The 21,365-nt window shown below is 38.8% G+C and overlaps 1 protein-coding gene across 1 annotated transcript in view; it reads right to left on the reverse strand.

The window, feature by feature from the left end:
- Positions 1 to 17,919: 17,919 nt before the first annotated feature.
- slc2a9l2 (solute carrier family 2 member 9, like 2) overlaps positions 17,920 to 21,365 on the reverse strand; it is a 71,731-nt gene continuing 68,285 nt past the window's right edge. The window contains exon 13 of the mRNA XM_068594220.1: positions 17,920 to 18,306. Coding sequence (XP_068450321.1) covers positions 18,064 to 18,306 — 243 coding nt within the window. The 3' untranslated portion in view covers positions 17,920 to 18,063. The remainder of the gene's footprint in view (positions 18,307 to 21,365) is intronic.

Here is a 21,365-nt window from a genome sequence, read left to right on the forward strand (position 1 = left end):
CTAATGTAGCAGGTTTTAGTTTTTTGGCAATTAAAATGGTTATATATACCCGGAAATTGTAACTCCAATGTTTGGCCCAATGTTTGGCTGTATGTATGTATGTATGTATGTATGTATGTATGTATGTATGTATGTATGTATGTATGTATGTATGTATATCATAGCTCTAATGATAGGATCTTTTTCTGTCACAATTGTACTTCTTTTTTTTTACGTGAATCAACTTACCATTCTGACCAATAAATTAGCCCTTATCAAACTCATTAGGTCCTAAAAGTTTTAAAATACACAATTTTTTTTTGATTACAGTGTCTTGATAATAGGTTTGATTCTTTTCTGCAATTCCCTGTATTAAATGTCTAATTACTGCTATCTTTCCTTTATCTTTCCTTTAGAACAAAGCAATATGGTCTATGTATTATCCATCATTATTCAAATATATAAATATATTTCCTCCTGTTTATTTAAAAAACAACATTGTGCACCTCGAGAGTGTGAAGACATTTGTTTCATTTTTACTGCTGTATTCATACTTAACAAGCTGTTTACAATGACAATGTATATCAGTGTCAGTAAAGCGAAGAGCAGGTTTGGCCAGGTTTTAAAAAACACTCATTATAGCTGCAAAATAATCCCAGAGATGCTGGAAAACTGCTTGTGTTAGCATTTCTCTGGGGTTAAGAGAAGAGACACTTCTCATTATAGCTGTGCAGGGACCAGTGGGGCAGAATTAACTGCAAGAAAGTCCTTAGATCGGCCATTTAGTTTGCAGCGCAGTGCATAACACTAGCCATCACCTTTGACTGTGCAACAATATCCAGCATTTAATCAAATTGGGTTTTTGCAGCTGAGATCCATAGAGCTGCTGGTATTGTTAATGAGCTGTGCAGCGCCTGTAAGGATCTCTTGGGAGGCGCCTTATCTTACGTCAAGATGAATTCCTTCACGTTTGAATTGCTTCATGTGGCAATGCAGTGTAGAGCCCCTCCACAGAGTTTTTGGAAACTGAAAACGTTTTTCCATTAATCTGTCAGAAGGCAGCAGCGACCGGCTCGTGCACCCAGAGACACGATACGCTTTGCTACAACAGAACTGCTCAGTTCACTTTACAATATTTGAGAAGAGACCGGACGCAAAGGCCACTGCAATACTAATGCACTAATACTAACACTACTGTTCAAAGGCAACTTCATAATTGGATATGACCTCCCACACATAGCTAACGTGACACACAAGTTAATGTTATCATTATATTTGCAGTAAAAGGACAATGAACTCTTTACCTTGTGGATCAATGAAGAAGTTTATACCAGCAGTGCAATTTGTACCCATTGCAGTTTTAGTGCTAATCTGGCAGTATACAAAACTTTTCTTCATTATGTTTGTGGTCAACAATTTATCTGAAAGTGAGACTATGTACCTTTCCCTGAAATTACCAGGATAATGGTTTATGTGAACTCTTTTGATGCAGAAGTAGCACAAGTAGATAAGTGCTATAAAGTCAGTGAAGTTACTCAGTGATGTCAGTCAAACCCTCGGTTCCCTTTTTGCACCACAGACCGGTTTTGAGACAATATTTTTCATGGACCGGTCTTCACGGTGTGGGTAATAAATATGACGTCATAAAATGATATGACCAGCATAAAAACAAATATAAAGTGCATAAAAATACAACTCATAATCAAGCTAAACTAGTGGGAACCCTGAGCTTGTTTCTCTGCAACGACTCGGTCCCATCACGGGGTGAGACGACGACACCCGACGTGTGTTCCTTATGTCCAGTCTACGTGTGTTCCTTATGTCCAGTCTACGTGTGTTCCTTATGTCCAGTCTACGTGTGTTCCTTATGTCCAGTCTACTCCGTAACTCAAACCTTTATGTTCAGTCTACGGTCTGCAAGATTATGTTGGATGACTACTGCACTGTAATTGCTAGAGTAAAACAAGTTTGCTTTCAAATCATAGAACTTTTTGTGAGGTTATGATTGTTTTTTGGATGTTAGATGGCAGTACTTTAGGTCATATATATATATCCATTCTCACATCATGATGACTTCCTGTGTGAGCGCTCTCAACTCTGCCGACAAGGACTCATTTATTTATGAGACTTTTTTGAGCCGTACATTGAACACCGGCGCAGCTGAGCGCTGTCAGTCTCACATAACGTACACAACACATACTGTATGCAGACTGGATCGCAGAAGGATTGTATGGAAAAAAAAGTGCAAGGCCACAGCTTGCTTTTGTGCGAGTGGTGCGCATACAGCACATATATCCCCATAAGTATATATTAATTTGTATACTACTGCCAGCAGACACATTTAAATAAATATAATTTGAATCTGATTGATTTGGGCGATGAGCCTCTTAAAATCAACCGATACCTTTACCCAACACTGACACATTTATTTGTCTGATAATTTGCGATGTAACTCCAGCCGACCAGCGGAGGCGGCGTGACGCTGCATTCACAACAGGAAGTGTTGCGAATATTTGCCACGCTTTGAATGGGAACACAGCGACTTTGGCATGATTATGGACTTAAATTCATCATGTAGTCATGATCATTTTCTGCTCGTCGGCAGAGAAAAGAGACGCTGCTTCTCTGAGCTTATTTTCCATTTTAAAAAGGGAACATCATGAATTTGGCGTTCGACTTTTCTCCCTTCTCAAGAGGAGCGTGCACGTGCAATTATCCTGAGGACCGACAGCTGGATAAAAGGAGGGAGGATCCACCTTCGTGGAACCGACATATCCTATAGTCAATCATCTCGTTAGGTTAAGTTGGATAATATTTGATGGACTTTGTTGAACAGGGCCCAGGTGTTGAGCTGCCAGTCAGTGTTTTCAAATCCTCAACCATATTTGTATTATTGCAGGACATTTAAAGGAATGATGGCCCAGCATTGGGGATGAAAATTAGAAGATTTAAACTCAAAATGTGGATGATTTTTAATGTTCTTTTTTAGCATGTAATCCCAATTCACAGAGCTCGGTATAGATGTGTGTACATGGTGGCTGCATAGGAGGCAGTAAAGGAAAACATATGTAGGTAATCATTTCTAAATTTCACAACGTGTTTGATAGAAAAAAATATTCTGCTGCAGTCTATATTTGTTGGTGTCTAGCTTTTCGAAAGCATTTGCTTTCCGGCTCGCTCCACACAAAGGACACACACTATGAATGCTGCGGTCTCGCAGAAATAATAGAAAACAAAGACGAAAAACAAAGTTTTATCCATTAAAGAAAATTGATGAATAAAAAATGTGGACTCCCCTGACATCAAGTGATTGACAGACCCCCGTGAAAGCCTTATTAGCAATATTTTGGGGGTCTCTAAAATCATAAGACAATTATTTATCACTCGCAATTGTCACTAAGATGTCTTTAGAAAGCTTCCTAATGCCCAACAGTTGTCCTTACACAAAGTATCTTCTCTCTTTGGTCTCTACCAACTGCTGATGGAAATACAGGAAACACATTATAGCTCCGTAAAGCTGAGAGAAGCTGCAGATTCAGATGATGCTTCCTGTCGGGGAGTCACTCCGAGTTCTTCCATTCAAATTGTTACATCGTTTTCATATTGTCATTTCATATATTGTGATACAATTGCGTATCAATTCAGCTTTCTACAAATACATGCCATACATTGTGTATTGAAAGGGCTGCACAAATCCGGCTACTGAGAGCTTTTTCATTTAAAGCACAGAATATTGAACTGAATTATTGTCATTTTAGTCACGTCACATATGGAAGGGGTTAAGCATGTAGACAAAGGCTAATCCAGTATAATTACTGTGAGAGCTCCCAGTCAGATGCTGCTCCAGCAGGCAGATAATGCTCATCTAGTACCATTAAAGACCTGGAAATCAAGATGTTCTTTCGCCTTGGACACTTTATGATCATTGTTGCTTAAATATACTTTAAAACCAAGGAAAACTTTTTTTTTTTACACAAACACATCATCTGCAGAGGTTAACGATAGGAAAGCATTTGGAGATTTCTGATGGGAGTGAAAGTAAAAGATTGAACATCAGCCAGCTTATTTGTGGACCTGGAAGGAAAAATGTGGCTCAGTTCCACATTAACCTTCTGTTTTGTAGGTTACTGCAATCAGCAGCTGTACAGATGGTGCATGGTGTCATTTGAAGCTTTTTCAAGAGACAAACAGTGTTTTTCTCTCCTATTAGGCCAACAGAACCGCTCACTGACCTACATGCATTTGTCTGACTCTGAATCAGTGAATAATAATAATATCTATAGGGTTTTTGCATGTTTATTTCTGTGGATATTTCTGATTTGAATGTATTTCACATATGTGTGTGATTTAAAATGATCACATGATTTCAAAAGTCTATTTTTAAGGGGAGCATTTCAATAACGCAGTGTTGTAAATTAGCATTTTGCTTTAAACTCTCAACACAGTGCATCTGGTTTTTGTGCATTGACGTATGTTACAATGTTCTAATATATCAGAATCAGAACCATTTATTGCCAAGTAAGTTTGCACAGATGAGGAATTTGTCCTGGCAGAAGGTGCTCAACATTTGACAACAACAACACTAAACAATGAACATTTAACTATAAAATAAAAACAAAAAATTAAATAAAGAAATATATATATACACATTATAGCTCCGTAAAGCTGAGAGAAGCTGCAGATTCAGGTGATGCTTCCTGTCGGGAAGTCACTCCGAGTTCTTCCATTCAAATTGTTACATCGTTTTCATATTGTCATTTCATATATTGTGATACAATGGCGTATCAATTCAACTTTCTACAAATACATGCCATACATTCTGTATTGAAAGGGCTGCACAAATCCGGCTACTGAAAGCATTTTCATTTAAAGCACAGAATATTGAACTGAATTATTGTCATTTTAGTCACGTCACATATGGAAGGGGTTAAGCATGTAGACAAAGGCTAATCCAGTATAATTACTGTGAGAGCTCCCAGTCAAATATATATATATATATATATATATATATATATATATATATATATATATATATATATATATATATATATATATATATATAAGTTTAAGTTGCTTATCTTCAAGAATTCCCAGAGTGAGACGGATAGTGTTTGGCAGCTGAGCATTAATTAGATTTGAAGAGCTTGCTCGCATTACATACTGAAAGTTGATTTAACATTAATCTTATTTTCTATCTAAGTGGATAATTTAAAAAACCTAAACAAAACACCAAAACACAGCAAAAGACAAGAAGACTTACAATCACACTACAAAACAGTATCAGATTATGGGATCAATAAATAAGTCAGACATCACTATGCACGTTTCAAAAATGAGAATTTGTTCCACCAACATTTCCTGAGCTCCCACAGTGCCCTTAATTAAATGATGAATATGTTTGTGTAGAACTGTTGACACAAAAGACAAATGTTTCTTCTGGTACCTGTTCAGAAAAAAAAAGAAAAACCGATTGATATACTGTAGTTGACTTGCTGTTGCTCCACAGTGCCTGTTATATTGTTATATTACTTTAAATTAAAAGTGGGCAATACACTAGTTTTTACTTCATTATTGAATTTGGCGCATATTGCGATTAATCAAGTATTAATTATTTCTGTTATGGTGATATTGTTTTTAATAACTGTGTCACTAATAAGATATATGTTTGAAAAGAGTTGTCCATTGACACGGTGTCATGACTCTTCTGCTCAGAGTTTTCACTTTCAGTGCATTTATGCGTTCGGTTTATCCATAAAGAAAATAAGCTGTGCAGCAAATGGACATCATAACACAGCCATTGGGTTGAATGGAATAATCCTGATGATCTTCACACACAATGGTTGAACACTAACACTGTTGAGCTTCTTATTTTACAGTTGAGCTTTGGATCATTCGAATTATTGTCACAGTAAACTGCTCTACATGGGTTTCTGTGAACTGAAAACCTGATGCGTTTTTAAAGACGATGAGTTGTGATGGTCTATTTCAGTGCCCATCTGAGTCATGTCTGTGTAATCCACTTTTTACTGCAGTGTGTCAGCACCTACTGGCTGTATGAACAGGCCTTTTCTGCATTTACAATCCACCTGCTCCCTAAATTATTTATAAGTATTTTTATAGCAACGAATATAAATCAGGACTTAAAAGTTGTTACATCAGGTCAAGTGATGATTAAGGGCTTGTGCTAACATAATGTGAGACCAAGCAAGTAGGTCATCTGGCTGTGTAAGAAACAAAACAGAGCGATAGACATCATTATAGGATACTGGTTCCATTTGTTTACTTATTCCCTTAATGGAATTCATGTTTTCAAAGACATATATTTTATTACTGCTACATTTCCCTTCTAAACGACACAGTCAGTCAATCAACATCCGGTACACGCTTTAAAAGCCCTCTTTGTATCCTCGAAGACAAGAGACAGTCAGCTCTCATAATTATTTGTCTTGGACAAATGTGTTTGTGATTTGCAATGCAATTTCTTTTTTTATTGCTGCATTTACTGCAAAGTAATTATGGATTTCCAAGGTTATTTGAAATATTTACCGATTAATTTCAGTGTCAGATTTCCCACTTATATCATTTTTATTTGTCCATAAAATTCTGAAACCAAATAAAGAAGTATTTTTCCGGTAAAAAGTGGTAGACGAAAACATCTAATCTGTGTGGAGCGAAGAGAAAGTTCCTCAAATGAAAGCATGACACAAACAGAAATGCTATTCATTTGTCACATTTTCCACAATGCTTTTTTAAATTAAGGTTTCAAATTCAATTCAGTTTATTTTTGCATAGCCCAAAATCACAAATTACACATTTGCCTCGAAGGGCTTTACAATCTTTCCAGCACTCTTTTAATGATGTCATCTTGTCGCACCTTTTTCTACTCCAATGGTTTAATTGCACTCGGCAAGAGAGTTAGCACCACCATGTTCCCACCCCCTATTTAAAAGACAACATATAGTGGATGGAAATGTGCATGCAACACATGCTTTTGTGTTAAAACACAACATTTGGATATATATTAAGGCCGAGACCCACACATGCAGATCATGTGTCCAGATGCAATCAAAGATTTATATTACAACTATTTTGAATATACTATAATCACATACATATTCCACATTTCACACTTCAGCTACAAAACTGTCTCTGTTCAGTTTCAAACATACAGAATTAAATATGTTCTTTTACTAACACTATGTATCATATATGTCTCATATTCCTTTATGCTGTTATGGTTTATATGCAGATTAGTCTGATCATAGGAATATGCAGACAACAGTTTAAGAACGGTCCTTTATGTCTTTCATTCTAATCTCAACCCCTTTTTAATGTTTTTATTAGTTTATTTTATTTTATTCTTATTTTTATTATATTATTATTTGTTTAATTTAAAATGGGTTAGTAGTGTTTGTAATATGACAAACAAGTTGATTGAAAAGATGATAATCAAAAACATGACTCAGACTGAGGAGCTAATCAAGTTTAACTCTTATAACCAAAGCTTCTGTAGCTGAAGTAAAATAAAAGAGTGAGGGTTGAGGCTGCAGTTCAACACCAGAGAGAATATCAAATAGGTCAGTTGGATCATTTTGCAGCAGTTTTCAGGCCGGTTTAACAGATTATTGAAAGTATTTCCAGGTTATGTTAATGATTGTTCGCATGATCAGCGTTTTTCGGTCATGATCGTTTGCTCTTGTGAACGGCCAAATGATACGTCACTTTAAATGTTGCCGCAGCAAGGAATTGTGGGTCTGCATTATCTCCTTTCCTTTTGTTAAGGCAGGTCCAGTGGTATGCTAAAGGGGCCAAGTTAGGAAGCATTGAAGCTCCTTTCCTTTGTGTTTAGAGGATTCGACCAGCACTTGTCATGGTGGCCACTCAGGTACTTCCGGGTCATTTCACTCCGTTAGGAAGGCTCTATAACCAAAAAGGAGTATTCGTCTGCAGCCATGGAGCACACTCACATCCACTTCATCCATCAAAGCCGGGGCGGTCCAGTGTTGTTTGGCTCTTATAAAAGTGCATCACCGCCCATTTTCATCCATCACTGTGCCTCAGTACTTTAATAGTTGTGTGAGTGAAAGAGAGGGAAACAAAAAAATACTATATGAAAGACCAAAAACTTAAGATATAGTCAAACTTTGAGATTGAGACTTGAAGTAGTTACCACGTAAATGTTCAAAGTATAGGTTTTTTGATCTACTTGATGACATGTCGAGATACGAGCCGATGCACTGACAGGTGATCAAGCAGCTGAGTAGAACCGTAGTGTTGAAGAAGAAAGTCTTGATGCCAGTGATGTGAGCACCAGGTTTCCTCTCACTGGGAGTATTGAGTGTAGAGGAATTGTGATAAGAAGATAAAGGGGATTTTACCCGGACTAATAATTCTCTAAGTATCTCATTTTTATCTACAGATCTATTTAGAATGTCTAAATAGTCTAAGTCTCATTAATACATCAGATTAACCCTTAATAAATGTTTCAGAGAGCAGGGAGAGTGTATTTCTTAAGTTTTAAAAACTTTCGTTTTTGGAGAAAAACATTTACCACATAAAAACATAAAAGCCATGATTTAACTACTTTTATAGTGTCTACATGGGAAATTGGTTGTTGAGGTCCCCTTAAACTCTGTCCCCGCTGTCCCATAAAAAATACCTCAGTGTACAAAAATGTGTAGCACCTGTAAAAAAGTATAATATTTGAATATTTGTGTTTTTTATATCACTTCAGGAAAAGTCATCACATTGCAGGGTAAAAGAAGGGCGTTTAGGGTATTTTTTTTTACTGCGGTCAAATATTAAAACCCGAACAGTTAGTTTTTGTTTTGTTTTGAGGGGTGACATTAAGTTTAGGAAGGATCATCGGATCTCCATCAGAAATGAACGTCCACAGAGCCACAGCTCATCAGCACCTGTAGGGCTGAAACAAACCCTCATACAACTTAATTATAAATCATCAATGCAAATTGTTTTCAGTCATATGGTTATCACACTCCTACTCAAAACATTGACTGATTGAGACAATATAGAAGTGGAAACTATATTTACTTATTGCCACTGGCAGATGGCACTGAGAAGGAAAACAAATATTTGAGAAAAATGAGATCAGAGAAATCCAATTTGTGTTTTGGTTCTGAGAGGAAATTAATGAACTAAAGTTTGCTCAAGATCATACTCTTGTTTATTCTGTGATCTTCACAAAACAAGCTGTCAGACAATATGTTGATAAAAAGTATGTTGTGATTAGAGCAGGAGAGACAAATAATGACAGATATCTACTTCCAGTACATCCTATTTCACCTCTGGTAAAAACGATGTGATTGATTCTAAGGGAGGATGTTCTTTTTGTGTGTTTAAAGTGTTGTGTTGGGGAAGGAATACCAGACTGGATAAAGAGAAGTGGACCTAAAAGACCATCTTTACACAAGGGGGAACTGCAGCAGTCAGATTACAGATTTTTTATTTAGTCTTCATCCTTCAGAAAACTGTGGAAGAGCAGCTGGAGAACCACAGAGAGGCAAATCGAAAGCAGCTCGGCCCCAAGATCGATGCAAACTCTCAGAGTAGTGAGTAGTGAAACATAATATATATATATATATATATATATATATATATATATATATATATATATATATATATATATATACTTCTTATTGTATTACTTGATTACTTGTAATATGTATAGCATTTTGAAAAAAACATCACAAAAAGTTTAGAGTATACACTGCTAAAAAAACATCATGCTATATCATATAAACAAAAGTTAAGAGTTACAGAATAGTGAATAGTCTTTGGGCAAAAGATAAGACACATAGAATAGAAACACTATCAATAATAATAATCTGTGCCAAACGTGAGCACGAAGCCTGGACGATTACAGTTTCCCATAATGCATCATACTGCATCATGCTAATTCAATACTGGACCCTATTTTTTTAAGTATCCCTTTTAGTCACATAGACACAAAAACATGAGGAATAGGTTCCAGATAAAAACAAAATCAGAAGTTATCCTTTAAAAAAAAAAAGCCTGAAAACAAGGCAAACTACATGACTCACGTTGTACACGTTAGTCACGAGTTGTTGACATGTTTACATTCAGGGCTTTCTACTGGGAAGGGTTTATTTTTACCCAAAATATGATAATTTCCTGAATCTAAATGAGAAGGTTTGTTACCTAAGCTGAACACGGTTTCTGGTAGAAAACCTGGAAGGAGAACTTCTTCTATCCATCACACATAGCCTGAATGCCTCATTAGCTCACAGAACGTTGTGAACAGCCTTCTAGAGCCACAGTGTAACTGTAGACTCTTCATATTTGTTGTAATTTTTTGAAATATTTCCTTTAACGGTTTGAAATCCTTTTTTTCCACAATTTGCTGCTCTTTGTCCTGTGGATGCTGCTTTTGTGCTGGTCTCGGTAATGAAACTGTTTGTGGATATAGACTCATGAAGTGAAGGTCATTATGAGCCATGTTTGTAATGAAATGAAATGTCTTATGCTTCTACTTTAGCTATTGAGGTCAGGGCGTGGGTTCCAATTGGTTCAAACTTTGATTGATAGTTGAACTTGAATCAGTTGATCACGAGATGATTTGTGTCATTAGAGCGATAGATACTGAATGTCCACAGTAGACAATACACAAATTCATAATTTCAAACTCCAACTTCAGGTTTTTATTGCATAAAACACAATTAAGACAACAGCCTGTGAGTTTGTGATTGTGGCCCCTGCTTGTTCGTTTACATGCTATCTTAAACTTGTTAGTCTCCTCTTGACAATATTTTCTATTTACATTACAACATTACATAAAAAACATAATTTTTCAAATATATATATATATATATATATATATATATATATATATATATATATACAATTTTAGTATACAATTTTGTAGAAAAGGGATTCAGTTTTGTTTGATTGGCAAACTGCGGAGTACATTTCTATCACAGTCTGTTTCACTGTCAATGTATGTCTATATGTCTATTTCACACAGGCATGTTCCTCTCATGGACTTTATAAGCTTGACCTTGACAGGTGCTCCATTTTCTCATTATAATACAGAATATATGATATTGTTAGAAAGAAAATTGACTGAATGTTTTGTTCAAACAGCTCTACGAAAAATCACGTGTTTTTCTTTTTTTTTTTAGATAGCTCAGCTCAATGCTTCTTCCTTCAGGTAAACTACACCACAGACAGAGAGGTGAAATTGCATCACAATGTCTTGTGCATGTCTAGGCATACTGAGTGCAGCGAGCTCTCTGAGATGCTCACAGCAGCTGTTCATCTGTTATAATGATGGCAAGCCCTCTCCCAAACTGAGAGTAGCACATTGGCTGTGTGCAAATATCTTGCACGTCTTTGTGCACTCCACAGTGTCCTGGGCAACATTGGGAGGGGATTTCATTATAACAGGTTTTTTGTCTTGGCCTTGACCTGTTCAAGTGTGTGTCTGCCGTCCACACATGAATACATGTATGAACGAGCCGTGGATTGAGGGGTCGGTCTGTGACACTTTGTTACCCCAGTCCAGCCGTGATGTGAACTAAATGGCACTCACTGAAGGCCTAAGTCGAAAACGCACGGCCCACCACTGGCTAATTGCCCATCCATCATTCTAACCTCCACACAATTAAGCCCAATTCATGCTTACTAGATCAGGGTAGGGGTGGCCCACTGTGACATGAAGTTTATCATCCGCTTACGTCCGCAAAGGTCCATTCAGACATGACCCACCCACCTTTGGTCATACTCTGGTTTACAAAACATTTTCTTACTTTTGACTTTTTCCTGAGTGTGAAATGCAACTGAGTATGCAGATCTCCGACTGTGTAAATGAGCAACCCTTTACTTTCCACTTTGCTGCATCAGTGGGACATTTTTTTCTGCACTGGCACTGAACGTCGGTTAAATAGTCCTATTATCGAAAGGAATACTGCGCTCAATGTTTTATTCACTGTGTGCAAATGTTTGGTTCCAGAGAACAGCTGTCTGCGTGTTTTGTCCTGTAGGAGCACCCCCATTCACGTTAAGAGTAGTTGAATGGTGTTGCTGCCCAGAGGGCTCGAGTGCTGTACAATAAGAGCACCGATGTCGTGGGCCACGAGCAGCGCGCTCATTAGCATGAGTGGCTCATTAGCTTGACAACCCCCTCCTTCTACTGCCGCAGTGATGTGAGAGCTGGCATATTGCTGCTTGACTGAGTTGCCTTTCCAGTACTGTACAAGGTCAATCAGGCATGAGCTGGAGTAGCAGATCCTGCCTTTCCATCCTGGGTTTGAATGGTGGCTGTGCATGTGTTATCAAATATACTGCGTCACAGCAGCGGATAAATGTGTTTGGTTCTCAGGCCCCCTTCAAGCCTGTAAAGCTTGTTAGAGGGTGAAGTCTGTGTGAAACAGCTTGCTTATGGAGCCCTCTCACCTTGTCATTCAGGATGTTGTGGACTTGCCATGTGGAGGGAAAATAGACTGCTCCACCAAGGACTGTGGTGTAGAGGATGTTTAATGCTCAGATAACCAGACAGAGTGTATGAATGATAAATGAAATTTAAAGTAATAGCAATTCTGTTACTATTAGATATTTCTTGTAGGGAAGGGGTATATGTTACGTCACTTTGTATTGGATATGTGAACAATCATCGGAATCTGAACAGCAGTTAACATACATTTTGTTTTAGTGCAATACAATACAACATTTGTGTAGCTCGGTTTTAAAGCTAGGTATTTATCTAACTGTGCAGGTAGATGACACTGACATTTTTAATGCGGCCCGCAACTGTTTCTCTAACGACGTTGACAGCCATTAATAGCTGCAACTCCAGTATAACATCCCGTTAGTCCCACGTGTGTGTGTCTCCTGACGCGACACATACCTATACCCTGCTTTCCCCGCTCCGGTGCCAGATTGTCTTTGTCCTTCCAAGTGCCTTCCAGCAGTATTATTCCTTGTTAGCTTTGATGGTTTATGACTCTGCCTTACTCTTGTTTTTGGGATTTTTGCCTGCTCCCTGCCGGACTTGTTTGCCTCTACGGACTGACCCCCTACGACCTTTATGCCGAGTAAAAGACCTTCGACCTCACCTCCTTCTGCTCTGCCCCAGAATCTTTACAACTAGATCTATTTAAATCACTAAACAAATCGGCGATGTGGGTGGCAATGCAAAGGTCTGAATGATTCCATCAGCTGTTAAAGGGCTCCAGCTGTGCTCAGAGAGTCTGAGTAACAGCACATGCAGTGACAATGACTATTATCTTTAACAATTGTAATTTATTGACTCCACTATGTAAATTGGTTGTAGTCGTGCCAAACATTTGGGGAGATCATTTTGAACTGCGAGTCATTTATTCTCACTGTAGTACACTGACTCACAGTGTGAAGTGATAAAGGGCGTTAACACAGTGCCTGAGCTTTCACTCCACTAAAATAAAGCCCAAAGCAAATCAGTTCATTGTTGCATTACTGATGATAAGTCTTTTTTATTAACATAGACAACTGGAAAATTTCTCATGTTATCACAGTTGACAATAAAGGGGAAACGTTGTATAAGACAACACCAGGTCGATTGTCATGCACCGGAGAAAAAAAGACTTTCCTCATCTGACTCCAGCACTCTTATGCTCACTTGCATTTTAATTATATATTTTGCAACAATGTCCTAAAAAAGAACGTAATTCAATCAAAACCCGGCACCTACTTACAGGTTAGTTAGGAGGCGTGTATTTTTGTTTAACCAAAAATGCCGTCTTTACAAACTGCAACTGATGATGTGACTCCTTAATGTACCTTTAACACAGAAATAAAAGTCAGTGTGTCTTTAATCCCAAGACACATTTATTAAAATACTCGAGCTCACTTGTGGTAAACTCGCACCACTGAGACTGAAGGAGAAAGCGGGCGCTTCAGGGGCACAGCAGCCTTCTAATGGAATTGCCAGTTAAAGGGCCCTTTAGCCAAATCACTGTTTTATTAAGTGCAAATGTCAACAAAGGTCTTGAAGCTACAACCACCACAACAAACTCTAAATTCAAGTTATCAAGAATATCCTCAAGCCCCGCTGCTGGATGACAGAGTTCAAATGATCAAGTCTCTAGTCGGTCTGGAAAAGAGGATCAGAAGATGAATATACTGCATAAACAGAAAAGTGCCCCAAGGTGAAGGTGTGGGAGGCTGGGTTGCAACAGGTCAATGTTGCTTTCCAACAAAACCTGAACAAGAGCCTCAGAAAAGATCTATCGTGAAAGATGTAGCGTGAAAGATCTATCGTGGCGCAGAAAAAAAGACACTGACAATGTTATACATTGGGATGATGAACTGATTATTGGTGGTCGCTCCTCTTTTTTCCAATACTGGTGAAGGCATAGAATTACATCACAGAGCGGTGAACGCAGCAGGCGGGGAGAAAACCAAAGTGGGTTAATCCCCCACTGCTGAGGTCACTGAGTCAGTGCAGGAACGACAGGGCGGCAGCGATGTTGAGGAGTCCATACATGCTGCGCACATGTTAAAATCATGCATGCAGGAAGAACAGATCGTTTTTGTTTGTGTGTTGCAGCTAAACATCGTCTCCTGATCAGAACATGGATAAGAGGAATAGCTTGGACAATATTTTGCATCTAAATGTACTTTGGAAATCATGCAGATGAATAAGTTGAAGATGAAATGCACTAATTATCATGTTTGCATTCTGTAGACTGCATGATGAAAAAAAAATCTCCTCTGTACTTTGCATGAACAGCGTGGTACCAATTCAAACAGTCCTTCTACTTAACCTTCCCATACCCTGTGTTAGTGGGTCAAAGGCGACCCGTGTCTTAAATCAGCTGTAAAATACATTAAAAATAATTTTCTATTATCCAATTTGTTTCTCATCTCTTGGTTACCTTGTTAAACCTGCGTAGCCATTAAAATGTTGGTTTTAATATCTTTGGAGTGGGCCTCTGGGCCTTTTCTTTGTCAGTAAACCTCGATTTGAATTTAAAAAATGGTCAAATGGCTGAGGAGGTTGCTGGCGCGTATGCTCTTTGTGTTGAGAAAATGAGAATCCCCTAAAGCTCACATGATTGGGAGAGGAGCTAGCTGTCAGTGTGTTGGCTGACAGTGCACTTGTGATTTCAGTTTTTGCTTAATTATTGCTTTATAATCTTATTTTTAAAACTGGGTCGAAACCGACCCTAACAACACAAAGGTCATAATTTCAACCAAAGCATTTTATAATTTAGTAAAACATTTTTTTTTGTCTTTTGTTGAAATAGAGGTTCCTGACAACGTCAAAAAGCCTTGATGCAATAAACACATTTTATGTGGTTCTTGTATGCCTTTAAATCTAAAACGGGTCGCTGTCGACCCTAACACAAGAGGAAGGTTAATGAAGATAGTGAAGACAAATCTATTCAAGTTCACATGCTGAGGCAGACTGCGGGGAGGACACAACATGACCCATTCATCACTGCAGCTAAGCGTGCAGTAAACACTGTCAGAGCCACAGCCTCACTGGGAGCAAAGAAGACTCTTTGAGTTAGAAGAAGACACTTCTACTCATGGGTTATGGCCACCCAAGTAGAACATTGCTTTTTCTGTTCTGTTGTTTGTCTTTTGAGGAACTTTCTTTGCACTGACTGATCCGGCATAGCTGGACCCCGAATCCATAGTTTATTATCAACGAGTATATCATAGCAAACAGATAACGGCTGTGTGGGTTGAGGAATCACAAAGACAATACACTTGTTTCTTCAGCTCTCGTGGCCTACTTTCCACTTTGATGGACACACTTTATTAAGATTACCCTCACTGGGTAAAGGTGGAATTAGGCCTGCAGAGATACAGGACCGAACCATTCATTGTTTCATCACAGCAAAGGAGGGTCGCTAAGAACTTATAAAGTGAACTTGTTTAAAAATACTCAGATTTTGCCAATCTGCTTGTATCTCCGTCACTGCAAGCTAAAAACATATTTTCTCTGACTGTACCTTTAATAAAGAAAGTAACACTTTTATAGCACTTAAATGGCACTACTTAACACTTTGTAGTTGGCTTTCTTGAAGAAATTGTACATACCTGTTTCTTGTTGTTCTGAGTTTGTACTCCAATGTTTGCCTTGATTGTACTACTCATGGTTGAATGCACTTATTGTGAGTCACTTTGGGTAAAAGCATCAGCTAAATGTATTGTAACGTAATAATCCCCTCTCTCCTGAAACCAGGAAAGGTCTTGGTAATTATATTAAAAGGTCTTAAGGAATAGTTTTCTGAAGAATGAGCATACTAAATTCTGAATGTCAGTTAACAATACAACAAGTTTTTATTTAAAAGTACATTTCTGAATCATTGTAGAGATTTACACAACATTTACACAGCGACTCCCTCTGTGCCCACTTCTTACTTTGCATAATGGGAAGTTGATTTAACAACATTTCCTGAGAGGGTATCTAAGAGGTTGGACAAACAGTCATTTATCACACAACATTATTCCATACAGTGCATCTAATTAAACATAAAGTATTTATGACTTGCCGCTTTGAGGTCTTATAATTACTCTCCCACCAGCAAATCCTTCCGTCAATTATCCATTTACACTGCTGAGAGTACACGACTCCTTGGGAGAAACATGCTTGAACAGAGCTGTGAGAGACTAGACTATATTACACACACACACATTATTATTCTCCCCACTTCCCAGGTGAACAAATGTAATCCGTGGCTCTATCGTACTGGATGATGATTATGAATTAAACTAAGATTTCCCAAAGCTCTCTTTAACGATGCAGATACATGGACACCTCTTTGTCACTGCATGACACATACATGTGTATCTGTGTCTATACAGAGGGTAGGGAGTTGGATCGCCCAGCAGAGGAGTTTGAAAAGTGTAGTGCACCCTATGTTGAGCAAACTGTAACTGCTATCCAATGCCACGCTTGTCTGCCTTTGTTCAGATTACCTACTTCGCTGGCTCCAGCCATCTGGTGGGAAGCAGCCTTGGCTCCTTTCAGTTTTGGAGAGGCTCCAATAAATTGTCCCCTTCAGCTTTTCATCTCTCTCTCTACATTGGGAAGTTACCCAAGTCTTCAGCACATCAGCATTAGGGTTTTAATCTGGCAAAATATGTCTCTCATCAGACACATGTCTGCCCCTTCTCATTATGACGCTGCTTTGAGATGACGACAAAGAATAAATCTGACCAAGATGATGTTGTATGCTGCGACAGCTTGTTTGATCAGTTCTAAGCCAAACGTATATGGTGAGGAAATATGAATACATTCAATCTGCATTGATAATAGCGTGCAGTAATAGTTCAGGGTTAGATTAATATTTAATGTGAACACATTAAAAATGCTTTGTCCATGGTGTGGGTTTTGTGTAATTTATTTTTTAATGTAAAAGTAGAATATAGAAATCTGGCAAGTATGTGTTATTGTTATTGTTATGTTGGTTTAAAACAGTGTGTAATAACAAAACGTAAAGAAACATATTTGAGATTTCATCAGGTTTTATTCATAAACAATTGCAAATGAACATGAAAAAAACTTTTGAGTTTACATGAATTAAATGTAACCTATTTTCCATCTTGTCAAACAGAGAAGCGTTTGCCCATAGCATTCAGTGTGCATGTTACAGGCTGTTATATGGGTCCATGTCCAAGCGTCCGAGAGATTTGTTTTGCTCCCGGAAGCAGTTCCTGTCCAGCTGAAGACAGAGCCCAAGCTTGCACTCCTCACACATCCAAGGAGTACTTTTATGGAAGAAAGTGCACTGTTTCCTCCCCAGGCTGGCCTTCTGTCTGTTCTTTTCCCAGTGTCCTTCTTTGTTTGTGGGGACAGGAAAGTGGCCTTGAGTGGGGGGTTTAGGTGGGCCAGCACTGGCAGAACTCTCAGAAACTAATTATTACTTAAAATATTACTGTAAACAAATATTCCATCATGTTCCAGTCATACAAAACATACACACAATACCTTAATGCGTTGAATAAAAGCAGTAATCATTGAATTAATTTGATTAACCACAGTCATAAAATATATATATGTACAACAACACAAATTTTAACCATGCTTCTTCACAATTTCTGTGATTTGTTCGGCTACAAGCAACTCTCCATCTTGACGACATCTTGCACTTTTTCAACTGTGCCAGGCTTACTGGAGAGAACCAGCTCTGTTTCATGGCCGGGGGAGGTTACAGGGATTTTGTTGATCTTGGCAAAGCTCTGACTAATATCCATGAATGTTTTATTTTTGGTCTCAGGGAGGATGACATAAAGGTAGATAGAGCCAAAGACGCAGACCACCACAAACACCAAGAAGGCAAAGGACTGCAACTTCTCCTGCACAAACAGAAAATGAATTAGATTGATTTGTTTCTTCTGTGTTTAGATACAGCATACATTTTCAAAAAGAACTCTGTAAAAGGTATGAAAATGTTTATGTCAAGCAACAAGAATGATCAAAATTTTAAGAGTAATATGAACCAACAGTTCAATAATTTAGATTTTCCAATTTTACCATTGAAAGCATTTTATGATTACTGCTCTCCCTCAAATCCGGTTATTTTTGAGCCATTCTAAACTCTTGCCAACTCCAGAGAGACGTCGTCTGCGGCATCTGCTTTGTCATCTGTGCGTGTCATGATGGCAACGGCATAACATTTCACTTAAAAGGTCCTACAGGCCGATGTATGAGGGTATGTGCAAGTCAGAGGACATGTCCGCCTCAGACTTCGGAACAATGTAAGTCTGAACGCCAACCTTGTCCAGTGTGTTATGCCAATAATAGAGATTAGTGACAGATTTAAAAATACATACTGACTGATTACCCAGAGGGAGATTTAGAGTTGGAGAGAGGGTTTGTGTGTGTGTGTGTGTGTGTGTGTGTGTGTGTGTGTGTGTGATTTTGCATGAGAGGACTTGACTGACCCCAACCAGTGTGTCTCTGAGCTATAATACCTTGCTCATGAGAGGACAGAACTCAAATGTGGCGCTATGTAACTGGCATTAGAAATGCAGTGTCCAAACAACCATGACCTCAATGAAGAACTACTTACTGCTTTGATTTCGGCTGTTACATCATCACTGCTGTTAGTCTCTGAGACCGTGTTCCTCTGTTGAGTGTATTTTATAACAGCGCCAAAAAACAAAACAGAGCATCGCGAAAGGCCCTGACCTAGTTTCCATGGGGCCTCTGTGACGTAACGCTCATCGGCAAAGTTAGCAAGTTCCTTTACAAAGCTATGCCTTCCTCTCCCAGTTGTCATAAGACACAAGCCGTGCTACAAACGAGACATTTCTTTGTCCACTCCGTCTGTCATTAATCAAATTTGAGCAAGCCCCGTGGATTGAGGAGAATGAGACCGCCCCATCTTTGACGCAGGGATAAGCCTTTGATCTGCTATGGTGACTCAGCTGGGTTCAGCTTGGTCCACACAAAAACAATTAGGCCTGCACACAAGGACTCATGAAGACTGAGTGGCTGCGGTCAAACACAAACGTGAATTGTTTTTTCATGTCTAATGTTCAAACACATGAGTGACAGTAAAAGAAGAGGTGCCACCTGCAGTCCCCTCTCCCACCTGCAGTGTGGAGAGGGGACAAGACAGAACAGTGCAGAACTGGGTGGAACAGTACTAAGTTGAATAGTATTGGTACAGCATCAGACAGGACCAGACAATCTAGGATTGGACAGGATAGAACTGAATGTGCAAACATTTTTAAAGTTTTTTGTGAGTAAAATCGCTGCACAACTTTATTAATTAACTAATTCAAGGTTAATTCTATAGTGGCAGATGCAGCATACTGTACACAGACAAACTGTAAACATCTTTACGATGCACCTACCAGAGCTCACTGGAGCGTAGTAGTCACTCACTCTGTCTTCTCCAGTCGCCTCACCTGGCAAATCTTCACCACCTTTACATAACGACTGTGTAAATTAACCAAGTCTGGAAATACAGCCTGTAGCAGCATGACAGCAGCTTGTATGATCACTCAGTGTCCTCATTATCAGTTCTGATAATAATGTCATAAGAAATCATTTTAAAAAGTATATCCAAGGTGGTGCACACCATTGAATGTAACAATAATTTTGGAAGAAATTATATTGATATAACCATAAACACAATGGTGCAACTTGTGATGTGTTATGTTGCACGATAGATATTCTGGGATTGTTAAGCCTGCGCCAAAAGAAGAATTAGGAAGGAACGGGTGCTCTTTCCCTCGCGAGTCTCCGTGATTCCTCCATGAAGAACCAATGTTCAGCAGGCTCATGTTTATGCATCAACATTCATAAAGTGCTCTGCATTGACCATTTATATTTGAATGTGGGCGTGTAGAGGGCTGAACCAGCAGCGCTCATTTACAGGTTTTAAAAATCTGAATATTTTTTGCCGTACATGCATTTCCGCCTTTAAACTTATGCAAACATTTAGTGTGGAGCCTACAAACTATTATATGAATTAGGCCCCCAGGATAGGATGGAGCAATGCAAGTTAGGGTAGGACATGAAAGGCCAGTGCAGGATGGGACAAGACAGGATGGAACAGTGAAGGACAGGATGAGACAAATATGATAGAAGCACCAAGTAGGATGGGACACAATAAAACAGAACAATAGAAAAGAACAGAGCAAGACGGCACTGGATAAGACAACGAACTACAGGAAAGGACTGTCCAGGACATAGCGGGATACAATGATACAGAACAGAGCAGACTGGTACAGGAGAGGAAGTGAGAGTATCGGAGAGATTAGTGCAAGACAAGACACTTCTGGACAAGACAAGATGGGATAGGACAAGAAAAAACAGCGGAGTTTAGAAAAACAGAGGAAAGGACGGAACCGCCCAGGGCATACAAGTTTCTGGCAGGACAGCCTACGATAAAACTGTGTAATCTAGACTGTGTAATGGATGGAAAAGGACAGGCCAGTGCAGGACAATCCACAGTAGAAAGGGATTTTAAATATCAGTGCAGTGCAATAAAGGGACACACAAGGAGAAACAAGATGAGTTGGATAGGAAAGGCTTTAGCAGGACACTAAAAGAAGCGACTGGACCGGACAAGATGGGGCAGGGTAGGATAGAACAGTGTAGGACAGGACTGCCCAAAATAGACCAGTACAAAACTGAGAAGATCAGAACAGGGCCAGGCAACGTAGGACAGAGCTGTGCACGAAAAGGACCGCATAGGAGAGGAAAGGACAGGGTTAAAAAGAGAACAGAATGTTTCAACACACACCACGGGTATAAATCTGACGAAGACACTGTTCAAATGTCAAGGTCCAGAAACTGTCCAATGCTGGAAAATAAACGGCCACTGGTTTCTGGGGCGATATTGAGTCATCATCGGTAATGGGGGTGTACACGGTCTACTGCGTGGTATTTGCATTTGCGG

Source organism: Clinocottus analis, unplaced genomic scaffold (genome assembly GCF_023055335.1).
Source record: "Clinocottus analis isolate CAN_PGR_092001 unplaced genomic scaffold, fCliAna1.0.p SCAF_3, whole genome shotgun sequence".
NCBI lineage: Eukaryota > Metazoa > Chordata > Actinopteri > Perciformes > Cottidae > Clinocottus > Clinocottus analis.